The sequence below is a fragment of the Carica papaya genome, chromosome 6 (genome assembly GCF_054855325.1).
Source record: "Carica papaya isolate Zhongbai chromosome 6, ASM5485532v1, whole genome shotgun sequence".
Classification (NCBI taxonomy): domain Eukaryota; kingdom Viridiplantae; phylum Streptophyta; class Magnoliopsida; order Brassicales; family Caricaceae; genus Carica; species Carica papaya.
This window is the reverse complement of record NC_142314.1, coordinates 37,179,953-37,193,320: the sequence shown is the minus strand read 5'-3', so window position 1 is coordinate 37,193,320 and position 13,368 is coordinate 37,179,953. Positions and strand designations below refer to the sequence as shown.

General features: G+C 36.8%; 3 protein-coding genes across 6 annotated transcripts; all 3 read left to right on the top strand.

Annotated features, from left to right (window-relative positions):
• The first annotated feature begins 161 nt into the window (after positions 1–161).
• Positions 162–3,092, top strand: EDA3 (DnaJ/Hsp40 cysteine-rich domain superfamily protein). 2 transcript variants are annotated; one of them, XM_022035369.2, is made up of 5 exons: positions 162–327; positions 893–996; positions 1,660–1,825; positions 2,305–2,397; positions 2,776–3,092. In XM_022035369.2, exons 1-5 carry the CDS (start codon positions 246–248, stop codon positions 2,904–2,906), a joined length of 576 nt encoding a protein of 191 aa, XP_021891061.2. In that variant the 5' UTR covers positions 162–245; the 3' UTR covers positions 2,907–3,092. The 2 variants fall into 2 exon arrangements, with proteins under 2 accessions (XP_021891061.2, XP_021891060.2); XM_022035368.2 differs by having other exon boundaries at positions 163–327; positions 887–996.
• A 948-nt stretch (positions 3,093–4,040) lies between these two features.
• LOC110809561 (E3 ubiquitin-protein ligase SINAT2-like) lies at positions 4,041–9,168 on the top strand. The gene is made up of 4 exons (XM_022035432.2): positions 4,041–4,501; positions 6,533–6,785; positions 7,441–7,827; positions 8,614–9,168. Exons 2-4 carry the CDS (start codon positions 6,585–6,587, stop codon positions 8,932–8,934), a joined length of 909 nt encoding a protein of 302 aa, XP_021891124.1. The 5' UTR covers positions 4,041–4,501; positions 6,533–6,584; the 3' UTR covers positions 8,935–9,168.
• Positions 9,169–9,416: 248 nt separating this feature from the next.
• Positions 9,417–13,252, top strand: LOC110809586 (P-loop containing nucleoside triphosphate hydrolases superfamily protein). Of its 3 annotated transcripts, none has more exons than XR_002538849.2 (4): positions 9,417–10,740; positions 11,718–11,885; positions 12,260–12,752; positions 12,840–13,252. XR_002538849.2 is itself a non-coding variant. In XM_022035463.2 (3 exons), the coding sequence occupies exons 1-3, from the start codon at positions 9,505–9,507 to the stop codon at positions 12,617–12,619; spliced, it is 1,764 nt and encodes a 587-aa protein (XP_021891155.2). In that variant the 5' UTR covers positions 9,417–9,504; the 3' UTR covers positions 12,620–13,252. The 3 variants fall into 3 exon arrangements, 1 of the variants encoding a protein (XP_021891155.2); XR_002538848.2 differs by having other exon boundaries at positions 12,819–13,252; XM_022035463.2 differs by having other exon boundaries at positions 12,260–13,252.
• Positions 13,253–13,368: the final 116 nt, after the last annotated feature.

Sequence of the window (13,368 nt, the reverse complement as noted above, 5' to 3'; positions counted from 1 at the left end):
TATGTTATACAGAGAAAAAAATGTACTAATTATTTAATTAAATTAATTAATTAATATAAATCTAATTCAAAAATTAAGACATTATGCTTTAAAATTATAAAATTAATTGAATTTTTTATAATTTGGATAAATATATTTAATATTTTTAAAGCCCAAAATATCCTCCTCCGTGCGTGCGTACGTTGCTGACCAACCGACGCTCCTTCTTCTCCTTCTTCAGTCGCGGATACACGCAGGGAGAAGAAATGGCGTCTTCTTCTCCTTCCTCTCATCTCTCTGCAGTTCCCTCACGCTTCGATTTCACCACTAAAGCTTCCTCAATCTTCCGTGAGTCCCTCTCTCCTCGCACGCTGACGTGGCTAAACTCCGAATATCGTTTTCCAAATTTTACAGAGTGTCTGATAATTGATTGATGACGAATCTTCCGTCGCAGGCTTCTTCGGTTTTAATTTTTGTTCTGAAAGAAGAAAAAAACAAAAAATTTTTTTGTACGAGTGTCGTGTTAGTCGGTAGTGATTAGAAATGAAAGATTCTGCGTTGCTTTTGTTATTTGACTCGGTTTCCTGTAATTCCGTTTCTGTTTTCTTGCTTGAACATTCATGGAGCATAAAGTGGGGTGGGAATTTATCTCGTGGTATTGAAAAATCGATCCTGAGTTGCGAGAATTTCGTGCGCAACGGAACTATGGAAATTATAAATGTCGATGGTTTTATTTATGCTTTACCTTTGGCTGGGCATAGAATGAACTATCGGATGTCATCATGTAAAACTGGGGTTTGAGTTATGGGAAGCTCGTTTAGCTGCTTTGCTTATGAATGCTTCATACATTGAGCTATCATGGGATTTGTTGATATAAATTTCTCTCTAAATATGGTTTTGGGTTAAGTGGCAGCAAATTCGGGGTCGGTTCAGTTTCGAGTGAGATCAAATTTGGAAAACAGTAGTTCCCATGGAGCAGCTAATTCAGATTTCTCATCAGATCCAACCGAGACAAAGGTTTCATGTTTCTACAATATCTTAGTTTATCCTCATTCACGTTGATGGTTTTAATCTTTTCTTTTTCTGTGTACTTCAGTCTTTTGCTGTTTTCATCAATTTGTTATTCACACATTACAGTATTAACGTTGAATCCTGCTTCTTCTCTTGAATTTGATCATTAAGTGTTTGGATTTTTGAACAGAAAGCGATACTAACTTACTGAGACTTCATGATGTTCTTGAATTTGATCATTAAGTGTTTGGATTTTTGAACAGAAAGCGATACTAACTTACTGAGGCTTCATGATGTTCTTGAATTTGATCATTAAGTGTTTGGATTTTTGAACAGAAAGCGATACTAACTTTCTGAGACTTGATGATGTTCCTTGGTTTTTGAAATTTAGCAGCCACTTCTAAATTTCCAAGCTGTTACCTCAATTTTGAATTATCACTAAAAATACACCCATATTGTGAAGTAAAATAGCATCCTCGTCTTATCAACCTTGATTATGAATCCATTAATTGGCTGTATGAACAACAGTCTTCTTTCAGCCGCTGGGGCTAGATTTGTTTTCATTGAGCGTTGAAAGGTCGCATATTTCTTAATTTTCTTGGCTGGTATAGCTAATTAGGTAACATCTAACCTATACTAGTAAATAATTCTCTCTGCTTTTTGCCACAGGGATCTCAAGCTTTGACATCAAGGCGCTGGTGTCTTACATGTTTATGTTCAACTGCAGCTTTGATTAACGGTTCTGGCACCTTTCTTTCTGTACCAAAGGCAATCGCTTTGGATGCAAAAGAAAGGGCTGTTTGCAGAAATTGTGGTGGCAGTGGTGCTGTGCTTTGTGAGTATCTTTTGTGCCATAATTCATGTGTTCTATTTGTTGGTTGCATGATCTGAATGTGTGCTGAAGGAATATCTGCATTCTGTGTAAGTCTCTTTACTGATACCCAGATAACATGTTTAAATACAAACTTTAAGGGGCCCTTCAAGATTTCAGGGATGGGCTTCGTAGTTTGTAGTACGTCGAGAGATATTAACGGCAGAGATTTAGATTCACATATCAATTTGGGCATCTTTTTTCACTCACCTGTTCTCCATGCTGTGAGTGAGAACATGCTTCTTACTTCCAAAGATTCTGAGCCGTTACTGATTTCGCTTTCGTAAAAAAAATCCTTATCATGTTAATGCAAGTGTATTTGATAGATTTCTTTTGTTTCACTTTGGACATCAATAGCCCTTCACCTATACCCTTTATTACTTCATATTGTTGTGTTTGGTCACCAACTCTGGTTCAAATGCTTTCGTCTGCTTTTCATTTAGGTGATATGTGTGGTGGTACAGGAAAATGGAAAGCTCTTAACAGAAAACGTGCTAAAGATGTTTATGAGTTTACAGAGTGCCCAAATTGTTACGGTATGTTCTCCTGCCAAGATTTTGGTGATTTCTATAACGGATACCTACATACAACTCGGGTTAAATTTAAGCTATGTTTGGTTCAAGTCATATGCTGTTCTTCCACCTTAACTACCTCGATACCTTTTAGTAGAACTAAATTATAGTTTTCGTACATATGTTTGAGGAATAGTTTCTTCTTCCCACTTAGCTAGACAGAAATGAGATCCCATTTGGTTCGAATTGAAAATGAAATTAGAGTACCGTGTTCATTTCAACCGGTCAATCTCTCGTATACTCTCATCATATTTAATGAAGTTATAACACTTGACGAAAACGTAACGTGGGGTTAACACGTGATGACTCTAACCAGTGATTAATCGTTTCCGTTGCTTGCAGGTCGAGGGAAACTTGTTTGTCCTGTTTGTCTAGGTACCGGTTTACCAAATAACAAAGGTCTTCTTAGGAGGCCCGATTCGCGGCAATTGCTTGACAAGATGTACAATGGTCGGCTGCTCCCAAACTCTTGAGTGAGTCCTCTTTACTACAACACTCGAAACAGACTCAAGTTGTTTCGGAGTGCAAGACTTTAATGTATAACAACGGCTGTCTTTCTTGCGTAACTTTTCCGACAAACTAACGGTAGTTGTACAGATGTTTCATGATTAGATTTGGTTTCTTCGAGAGAAGTAATGTTTCTACGGTAGTTTCTTTTATGTTTCGAAAAGTTTTAAGAGATTTAAGATTATTAATCTATCATTTAAACATTAATATTATCCTCGAATATGATAGATAATGATCTCGATCACGAATTATGATACTCGTTGGTAAAATATATCATATTCGATAACAAAGAATTAAAATTATTTAACATTACATATAATTTAAACTTGTTATCGTTTGAAATCTATAATTGATATATAATTGAATTTTTTACTAAAAAAAAAATCAATTTCTATTTTTACATGTTAAAATAAAAAATTATGAAGTGTGAATTAAAATCCTTAATTTTACTTCAATTTTTTATTTAATTTATTTTGTATTTCTATTCATGTTTTATAAAATTAAAATTTAAATAAAATTCAAATTAATAATTATTTACACTAACAAATTTTCAACAATATATATATATATATATAATATTTGATATATCTTGTAAAGTAGTGTAAAAATGACTTTAATTAATTACATAATAATTTATATATAAACCAACATAATGATGCTTGAAAGAAAGAAAAAAAAACAAAAGAAAAAGGGTTAAAAAGATTTCTCTGATTATCATTGTCTTTTGATTTCTTGGATTCTGAATCCTAAAGTGCGGTTCGTAATCAGATGTACTCAAACTCAGCTGAGCTCAACAAATATCACGAAAGTCAAACTGAAGTCATCCAATCATGTTCATTTACAGCCTCCACGTCACAACCGCATCCTAAAGTTTACTGGACCTCGCAGCAGGAGATCACGGCCGGCCCAGTTCGTCGTCGTCTTCAAACATTTTTAAAAAAGCGTATGAATGGACAGAAATTTTAATTTTTCCCGGAAACCCATTGAATTGAATGTTTCAAACGTTGCGTGCGGGAAATGTCACCTTCATCTCTCTCCCATATATAAACCCCACTGACTTACTGAGTCACCATTAAAGAAGACAATACCAGCCCACATTAATTATCAGTCTTTACATCATATATTTAAATATATTATGTGTACATATATATGTGTATGTATGTACTCGTATGTGTACATACGGGTATGGTGTTGTTCGTCTAAAGGGTAGTGGTATCTGCGAGTGCGATCTAAAGCTTTGACTCATCTGTTTCATTTATATATTGGGTTTACAAATTCAAGTTTGGACACGCAATTTCCGGAGCCAGCTTTCACGGATATTTCAACACGTTGCCGTCTTTTTTTCATTTCTTTTTTTTTTCTCCTTGTTGGGTTCTTCTTCTCTTAATTATTGGGATCTGGAGGAGATTGAAAGCTTGATTGAATGATATAATATACCTTTTTGTGGCTCTTGTTTTACCAGTTTTGCTCAGGTACTGGGGTTGCTCTGGCTATACGTATCTCTGTTGCCGTTTAGTCAAGCTCATGAATTCGTTTTCTCATCTGGGTATTTCACCTATTGGTCAGTTCTTGATCCTTCTTTACCCTTTTTTAAGTTTAGTTATTTATTTTTGTTGTTTGGTTACGTAAAATGGCTTATATTTTCATCTGGGTATACGTGATTCTGGTGGAGACCTTGTAATTTAGTCTTCAAGCTTTTATTTTTCAGCTCTGTGTTTCTCGGTGAGATTAATTGCATATACACAGGATTACAAATCATGTTCAAAGCTTGATTTGCATTATGTTTTGGTTCCTTGATGGTTTAATTTTTCCATTTTGGTTTGTGTTTCTTAGTTTGATTTTTGTGTAGTGCTTGTAGATAGTGTACTTCTAGTGTATTCTATACAATGCAGTGATCATTCTTGAATGGAATTAAGTATTTCAAGTTAAAATTTTGGGATTGGAGATCTCTGTCCTCTGGTTGTTTTCTATCTGTTCCTATTTCTCATTCAGTCTCTCTTCTCTTGTTTCTCTGCTTCATTAATAGTGGAGAATATGAAGTTATTGAAATTTGGAATTTTCGTATTAGATGCATCATTAGGTGTCTTTAGGCTATTCAGGAACACAATAGTTTTAGAAATTTAAGCATGTTTGAGGATTTTGTTTAGTTTAGAATTTTTATTTCTTATGAACAATAAGTTTTTTAAAATAACCTTTCTTAACATTCACAAGTTTGGAATTGATCTATTTTTGGGAGGTTGAATTTAAACAAAAGAAATTGTTAAATTGGTTTACCTCGAATACCAGCGGATTCCCCTTGAGCGAATCTCCAAAACTACAAAGGATTGCATAATCTTTAGATTGTTTACTTATTGTCCTCAGGCAATTAAATAAAAAGGCCAAGATTATATTGGAGAATTTGTTTTGTCTTTCATGAACCTTTATAGCAAATTGCCTTTTCCATCCAACAGTAACCTCCCCACATCTAACACAGCCCCTTTTATAAGGTGCTTTTGTAACTTCCCAAGAGGCGAGAAGGAGTATTGAAAGGAAGTTCATTTGGAAGCCTTTACATAAGTGCTCTAGTCAAAGTCTGAAATAGGGGCGAGTGAATCAGACTCCGTGCCAGTCAATCTAGTTGCTGGTTGATCTCCCTCAGGGCGAGTTGCTATCGCTGCTTCCTCTTTCGTTCAAGCGGCATGAAGCTCATCTTCATTGACTGACTTGGAAATGAGCCCGTCACCCGAGAAGACGGACTGACTGGCATCCTTGTTACATTGCACAAAATGGGACACTCACAGCCGGTTCTCCAGAATAAATATGCTGGAAAACATGTGAGTGTGAGACCCATGGAAGCAACAAACGGAAGGAGTTTGAGTCTATAGTTGGATGGGAAGTTAGTTTCTTTGGGGAACTAATAAGAGTTAGAATTCTTTAAGAATTTTTATTAATCATTTAGATTTAGATTAGGAAATTGGAATAAAACTGAGACTATGATTCCTATAATTATATTTAGATTGAAAATTAGAATAAAAAGGGTCTGTGATATTACTGAAATCGTAATAGGGATTTATTTCAGTTAGCTTTCCTATAAATATGTATATTATCATGAATAAGATCATCAATTATTAATTAAAAGATTTGTTCTCTAAAAGATCCGAGGTTTTCTTAGATGACCCTCGCTGTAGGATGGATAGCCGGAAAACTGGAAAGTAAACGGCTTGCTTGCTTTGGGACTTCACATTATAAGGCCCCGTGACTGGATACGAAGCCGAGTACTGTAAAAATAATTATGGTTGGTAGTTATTTGAATAACTAACTGCCTAAGCAGTTATTGTTTTTTTTTTTCTTGAAATACGAAGTGTAACCTAAGCAGTTATTTCTATCAGATCCAGTTTGTTATTATGGGAACATATTCATGACCAAGCCTGATAAATATGCCAGTATCTCTAATGCGTGCTTCAACTTTACTGGCTAAATTAGCTGTCACCCCATAGCTGAGGCCTTTTAGTCTAAATCTTTGTTTTTTAGCTTTATAATGATGTAGTTTTAGAATCACCATAGAAAGAATGCAGAGAGGCTTCTTAACTGCTAGGCAAATTGTGTTTGACAGGGTAAAGCCACTTTGACATGCATTTGGATTCACAGAAAGTGAGAGGTGAAGCATGGATACTGGAGATGGAATGTACAAAGAAGTGAAAGATTCTCGCATGGCTATTGCAGATAATATCATGTCAACTTCGAGTATGGAGCTAAGAGGTTCTCCTTTCAGAAAAGGAGCTACCAGGACACCATATACTAATGAGGTGCAGGAGCTACTTGAGTGTCCGGTGTGCATGAATTTAATGTACCCTCCCATTTACCAGGTATACTATTTTTTTTTTACATGTTAAACCTGATAAGGGTGGCAAATTAAATAAGATATTAATAAATGATACAATGTTACCTCTTTTGTCGACTCGTATCCCAACGACTAATAGACTTCTCATCTAAACACTCTGTTGCCTGGAGGTGAGAGTTTATTTCTTCGATCAAACTCTCATATTGTGATCTGTACGTACACGCAAGAAAATAATTCCTGAATCTGCTCTCTCAAAATCTCTCTTCAAACGTTCAGAGTTCCAAATGAGAATATTGCTTTTACAATAATGAAAATCTTATGTATTGTTTTTCTTGATTTATGTACAACTGGGACAGCTGAGACAATCAATCATCTTCTAATATATATATGGAAAGGGATGGATCAAGTTGCGTCAATGGCCCTTTCCCGAGACCATATTGAACAATCCCTGTTCTGAGCCAAAAGTTCCTAGACTTGAGTAATTTATAGACATTGATGGATCCTGTCTTCTGGCATTGTTTCTGCATCTAAATGAAAACAAGCTTTCATATTTTACTTCTCCCAGTATGCAGATTCTGGATTTTCTAAAATTGAACCACTAGTTACACAGTGAAGTCTTTTGTGTAATATTTAGTTATGTAGTTTGCTTCTTATTGCAACATTTTAATTTTCTATGTTAGTGTCCCAATGGCCACACTGTGTGCTCGAATTGCAAGGCTAGAGTACACAATTCTTGCCCAACTTGCCGGAATGAGCTGGGAAATATAAGGTGTTTGGCTCTGGAGAAAGTCGCCGAGTCACTGGATCTTCCTTGCAAATATCAGATCTTGGGTTGTCATGATATCTTCCCATATTTTATTAAGCTCAAGCATGAGAAGGGCTGTAAATATAGACCATACAACTGTCCATATGCAGGAGCTGAGTGCTCCGTCACTGGAGATATTTCACTTCTTCTCATACATCTCAAGGATGATCACAAAGTTGATATGCATAATGGGTGTACTTTTAACCACAGATATGTCAAGTCCAATCCCCAAGAAGTTGATAATGCTACATGGATGTTGACGGTACGTTCTCTCTCTCATATGCCGATTTCTGCAATTTTCCTTCTATTTTGTCATGATTCCGAGGTTAGCCACAAATATTTCCCCATGCTTTTTATGTAAAGCAAATCTCATATGATTAATCTAGTAAGTCAATACTGGGAATCAACTTTGAAAATCTAGATGGACACTTTGCCTATTAACATTATCTGCAAACTTTCGTTTTAAATATCAGCGAAGCTAACTGGCACTTGTTGGATCTACCATTGAGTTACGCAAAAAGTACTGTAGGACATTTTACTGCTCTTTGAATTTATTGATCAAACCAAACCAAACTGTTACTGTAGATTCTTATTATATTTTATCTACTTCACATGGGTTCATTGGGTGCTTATACAAAATGTACATCTATCTTTTAACTGAATAACAGTATCAGAGCTAGTTTGGAGAATGCTAATATCATATTCGACCAATTGATGAAACGTGAGAATGTATAATATTTTATATATTTATTCGACAACTCTATCTATTATCATTATTGTTCATGATTGAATTCTAACAGCTTAAATACCGAGAAATGGTTTGTATTTTCTTAAAAGAGAAGCAGATCGATGCTTTGTATCAGAGTAGTTTCTAAAAGGAACGATCAGGTTGAAAGGAAAGGCTTAAATTGCAGTGACGCAAACCCATCTAGTCTTCTGCAGAAACAGATGTTATATTATGTTTCCTGGATTATCTGGAACCATCTAAAGCTGTTACATAGATATATACATGTATGTATGTTAATATACATTCTCTGGCTGGCTGCAGGTTTTTAACTGTTTTGGTAGACAATTCTGCTTACATTTTGAAGCATTTCACCTGGGAATGGCACCTGTTTACATGGCGTTTCTGCGATTCATGGGAGACGAGGAAGAAGCAAGACAGTTCAGTTACAGTCTAGAGGTTGGTGGCAATGGCAGAAAGCTCACATGGCAAGGAGTTCCGAGGAGCATCCGCGACAGTCACCGGAAAGTCCGGGATAGTCAAGATGGATTGATCATTCAGAGAAACTTGGCACTTTTCTTCTCTGGTGGTGATAGACAGGAGCTAAAGCTTAAAGTGGCTGGAAGGATATGGAAAGAACAATGAGATACACACACATATAGAATATACACATACATATATATATGTATCTGTATATGTATATGTATATGTATAAGCTTAGGAGCTACAGCCAAGAGAGAAGATATGGTAGTTGTAGATTGCATCAACTATCACATTCTTTGTGAAAAATAATCAAATGTGTTTGAGATGCATCTCCCTCATTATGTATATATACAAATACAATTTTATTTTTATATTTAAGAACCCTTCTTGATTTAATTATTTATTTTTTAATTGAATAATTCATACTTATTTTTATTTAATTTGTAAATTTTTAATTTATATATTTTTGTTAAAAATTAAGAAAATTATTAATATATATAAATTAATGAATAAAATATGTAAAATTTTCCTGAAAAATCAAATGTTTCTGATTAAATTATAGATTTGGCATGTGGTAATGCGGCACCGTTTATGATAGAACTGAATATTTATGGACCAAACGGTGTCGTTTGATTGCCTGGAGAAACCCTCCTAAAACCTTGAAACACCTCTGTCGAACTCCGCTGATTGCAGGGAAATATCTGGAGAAGAAGGAGAGGGAGAAGGAGAGGGATGCTGTTAGCAGCAAGAAAACTCTTTCCGTGGAAGCTGAAACCCATCTTCCCCCTTTCGCTTCTCTTTAGACAACCTTCTACGACAACAAAGGTGCACCCTTCACTTCCACATCTCTCGTCGCTCTTAACGCGCGAACGTCATATCTCCATAAACAAACCATTTCTCTTCGTCATCTCCTCTTTCTCCTACTCATCTTATTCTTCGAGTAGTTTGCTCTTGACTCGCGATGGAAATTATGAAGAAGCCACTTCGAGCAGCGCGGTCTGTCCGGGATGCGGAGTCCACATGCAGGATTCGGACCCCAAGCACCCGGGTTTCTTCATCAAACCCTCGCAGAAGAAGAACAAGGACCCGGCTACCAGGAAGAGTCCCCATCTTGTGCCCATCTCACTAGAATCCGAATTCACAGATTCCATCAAAAGAGGTCTGATTCCGGAACCAGAAAACCCTACCCCCGACGCTAAACCCCAAGAAGATGTCATCGAGAAGCCTGTGGTCTGCGCTAGGTGTCATTCGTTAAGGCACTACGGGAAGGTGAAGGATCCGACTGTGGAGAATCTGTTGCCCGATTTCGATTTCGATCACACGGTTGGACGGAGGTTGGGATCCGCTTCTGGATCCAGAACCGTCGTTCTTATGGTAGTTGATGCTGCGGATTTTGATGGATCGTTTCCGAAGAAGGTAGCGAAGCTCGTCTCAGCCACAATAGAAGAGAATTCCAGTGCGTGGAAAGAAGGTAAATCAGGGAACATACCTAGGGTTTTGCTAGTGGTGACGAAGATCGACCTCTTACCTAGCTCGCTATCGCCCACCAGGTTCGAGCATTGGGTGCGGCAGAGAGCCAGGGAAGGTGGATTGGTTAGGATCGCAAAGCTGCACTTCGTCAGCGCCGTGAGGGATTGGGGACTGAAGAATTTGGTGGAGGATGTGGTGGAATTGGCGGGAAAGAGAGGAAACGTATGGGCCATAGGAGCGCAAAATGCAGGAAAGAGCACCTTGATCAACGCTATAGGGAAGATTGCCGGAGGGAAGATTAGTCATTTGACGGAGGCGCCGGTGCCGGGAACGACATTGGGGATTGTTAGGGTTGAGGGTGTTCTTCCTGGTCAGGCTAAGTTGTTTGACACGCCTGGGTTACTGAATCCCCATCAGATTACTACCAGGTTAACGAGGGAAGAGCAGAAGCTTGTCCACGTTAGCAAGGAGTTGAAACCCAGGACCTACAGAATCAGGGTCAGTAATGCTTGAATTTTATGAGTTGGGTATGGTGGTAACAAGTTTCTTCCTTGAAAAAATTATTCCTGTTGCAGTTTATATTTGGAGGTTCTCAGCTGGTTTCATGGTATTGTTGTTTCATTATCATCTTTTATTTTGACATTTAGACTGAGTTTTGTTCAAGAGTTAGTCCTATTGAGTTAAAATAAGAACTCGATGCGCATGGAAAAAATCTAAATTATAAAAGATCTTACTTTCAACTTAATTTCTCGTTCAATTGGAATGAAGTGTTTCTGGACTGTTTTGAAGTAAGAGGGAAGATTGAAGTGTAATTGATCTAATTATGCATAAAGTTTACATATCAAATAATCAATGTTAGTCATTAGAAATATAATATACTTAAACCAGATGGAGCGTTAGTGGTAGTAATGTGAAGAGATCGTGATATCTTATATTGATCAGCATTGAGTTTCTCTACTTTGCTTCTTTGGTAGATATTACAAGCTACTCCAAATGAGACACATATCAGAGGTCAAAATTTCAGTGTTTAACTTTGGCCAAAATTTTGCAACCTAAATAGTCATGTAGCTTTTTGGGGAAGTAGGAAGTAGGTTTTAGCTATGGATAGACTCTCCTTGGTTGTTTCTGACATAAAAAGTGCCTGCATGATTGAACCATATTATGAAATCAACAATTTCAAATCCCTGCTCTTTTTGAGTTGCAGTTCTGATGTTTCCCATTCTTTTCTTGAGTTCATTTTGGGTTTCGTTAGTATTAGATGGATATAAGGTGTAGGGTATATTGCTTTGGGATCCTCTAGAACCCATGTGGAGAAGTGAAGTTGACCTCTGGGGATGAATGAACTGAGGTATTGGAATAACCTGGTGATGGTGAAATTTTCACTTCGGACAGCTCAGTTTTTGGTAACAAAATTTTGTTGAGTGATCTTATATTCACTTGCTGTAACTCATCCTGGTATCATTTGGTTATGGCAGGAAGGTCATTCAATTCATGTTGGTGGACTCATGAGGCTGGATATTGAAGAATGTTCAGTAGATTCTATTTATATTACTGTTTGGGCTTCTCCTTATCTTCCGCTGCACATGGGAAAGCTGGAACATGCACACAATATCAAAGACGAACATTTTGGTCGACAGTTGCAGGTATTTTTTTGGCTGCTGTTAATGAATGATAAATTTTGGAATCCTCTCCGTCTTTACTTCAAAATTCATTACTTGTTCCATTAAGAATATAACAATATCATTGACTGCATACACACATATATATATATATATATATATATGACCGGGGCCTATAGAATGATGCATGTGGCAGTTTGAGCGTCGTTGCATAGGTATGATTTTCTTCGGGTAATTGTCGGTTTGGGTACCCTGTCAAGTACTATGGTGAAGGATGGATTTCCTGCAAATATCGTAAAGATGATGCATATTATTGCTTGGTTTCTCTTATTTAAAAAAAAAAAGAATTATTGCTTGGTTTCTCTATCTGATATTGTCTTCATTGCTGCCTGTTATAGCCACCAATCGGAGAGAAACGAGTCGAAGAGCTTGGAAAATGGGTGAAGAAGGAGTTTCGCATTAGTGGTAACACTTGGGATTCAAGTTCTGTAGATATAGCTGCTGCTGGTCTTGGTTGGTTTGGCATTGGACTTAAGGGAGAAGCCTTTTTAAACGTTTGGACGTATGACGGCATTGATGTTGTTCTTCGTAATTCTTTGCTTCCTTATAGATCGCAAAATTTCGAAGTTGCTGGATTTACCGTCTCAAAAATTGTCTCCAAAGCTGACCAAGCTTTAAGCAAGTCACAGTCTCAACAAGAAAAGAAGGGGAAACAAACCAGTTCCGGGAAGGCCTCAGCTTCCGAATCCTTGCTCTAATTCGGAACAGCAGAAGCACCCTCGAGTTTTGCTAACTCTGGCTCGTGAACCAAATGGATGCGGGCATGAACCTGTGCCAGGGAAAGGAAAAGGCCCGAGAACAAACTAAAAATTGTGATGAGACTGTCAAGAGGTACTTTCTAATTTGGAACTTCTCTTCATAATCAAGAATGGTTGAAGTTTCATCTGGATCCATCAGGGCCTGTTGTGTTCTACTCAGAGCTGCAACAACAATGGCAAGGCTCTCCCCATCCCACCATGATAGAATGCAGGCAGTTGATCCATTTATATCATCATCTTCTCCAACGATCCCGAATGCAGGTATGTACACCATGGAGTTTGTCTTTGGAATAAATTAAAAGATTTTATGAAATTTATCCGAAAATTTTATTAAACAGCTGTTTTGGATTAGAAAAAATTTAGTAATTTATTTAATACGTAATATATTTTTTTTAAAAATAATATTTATACATGTAATATTTAACTTCTAATTTGTTCATGAATTACAAAATACGTTAAATTTTTGGGGAACTTATAGGGTTTATTTAAATAAGACAATTGTATGGATGTCTTGTTCTCAAAGGTTATATATTCTTTTAACGGGATATATATATACATATTTTGCGCCGTAAATATTCTTGATTATCACTAGTATAAGAGTTTAGTAGTTGGTATTTTAGTAATTCACTTAAAGTGCACGAGTTCAAACTTCACTGAAAACACGATACGGATTGTCGACCTATAATGTT

What these genes read in the sequence shown, in the direction of transcription:
- EDA3 (XM_022035368.2), top strand. Translation starts at nt 246, where the DNA reads ATGGCGTCTTCTTCTCCTTCCTCTCATCTCTCTGCAGTTCCCTCACGC. An exon ending in CAGATCCAACCGAGACAAAG is followed by an intron (nt 997 to 1,659) that starts GTTTCATGTTTC and finishes TTTTTGCCACAG; the next exon opens with GGATCTCAAGCTTTGACATC. An exon ending in TGGCAGTGGTGCTGTGCTTT is followed by an intron (nt 1,826 to 2,304) that starts GTGAGTATCTTT and finishes CTTTTCATTTAG; the next exon opens with GTGATATGTGTGGTGGTACA.
- LOC110809586 (XM_022035463.2), top strand. Translation starts at nt 9,505, where the DNA reads ATGCTGTTAGCAGCAAGAAAACTCTTTCCGTGGAAGCTGAAACCCATC. An exon ending in CCAGGACCTACAGAATCAGG is followed by an intron (nt 10,741 to 11,717) that starts GTCAGTAATGCT and finishes TGGTTATGGCAG; the next exon opens with GAAGGTCATTCAATTCATGT. An exon ending in ATTTTGGTCGACAGTTGCAG is followed by an intron (nt 11,886 to 12,259) that starts GTATTTTTTTGG and finishes TGCCTGTTATAG; the next exon opens with CCACCAATCGGAGAGAAACG.
- LOC110809561 (XM_022035432.2), top strand. Translation starts at nt 6,585, where the DNA reads ATGGATACTGGAGATGGAATGTACAAAGAAGTGAAAGATTCTCGCATG. An exon ending in TGTACCCTCCCATTTACCAG is followed by an intron (nt 6,786 to 7,440) that starts GTATACTATTTT and finishes TTTCTATGTTAG; the next exon opens with TGTCCCAATGGCCACACTGT. An exon ending in ATGCTACATGGATGTTGACG is followed by an intron (nt 7,828 to 8,613) that starts GTACGTTCTCTC and finishes GGCTGGCTGCAG; the next exon opens with GTTTTTAACTGTTTTGGTAG.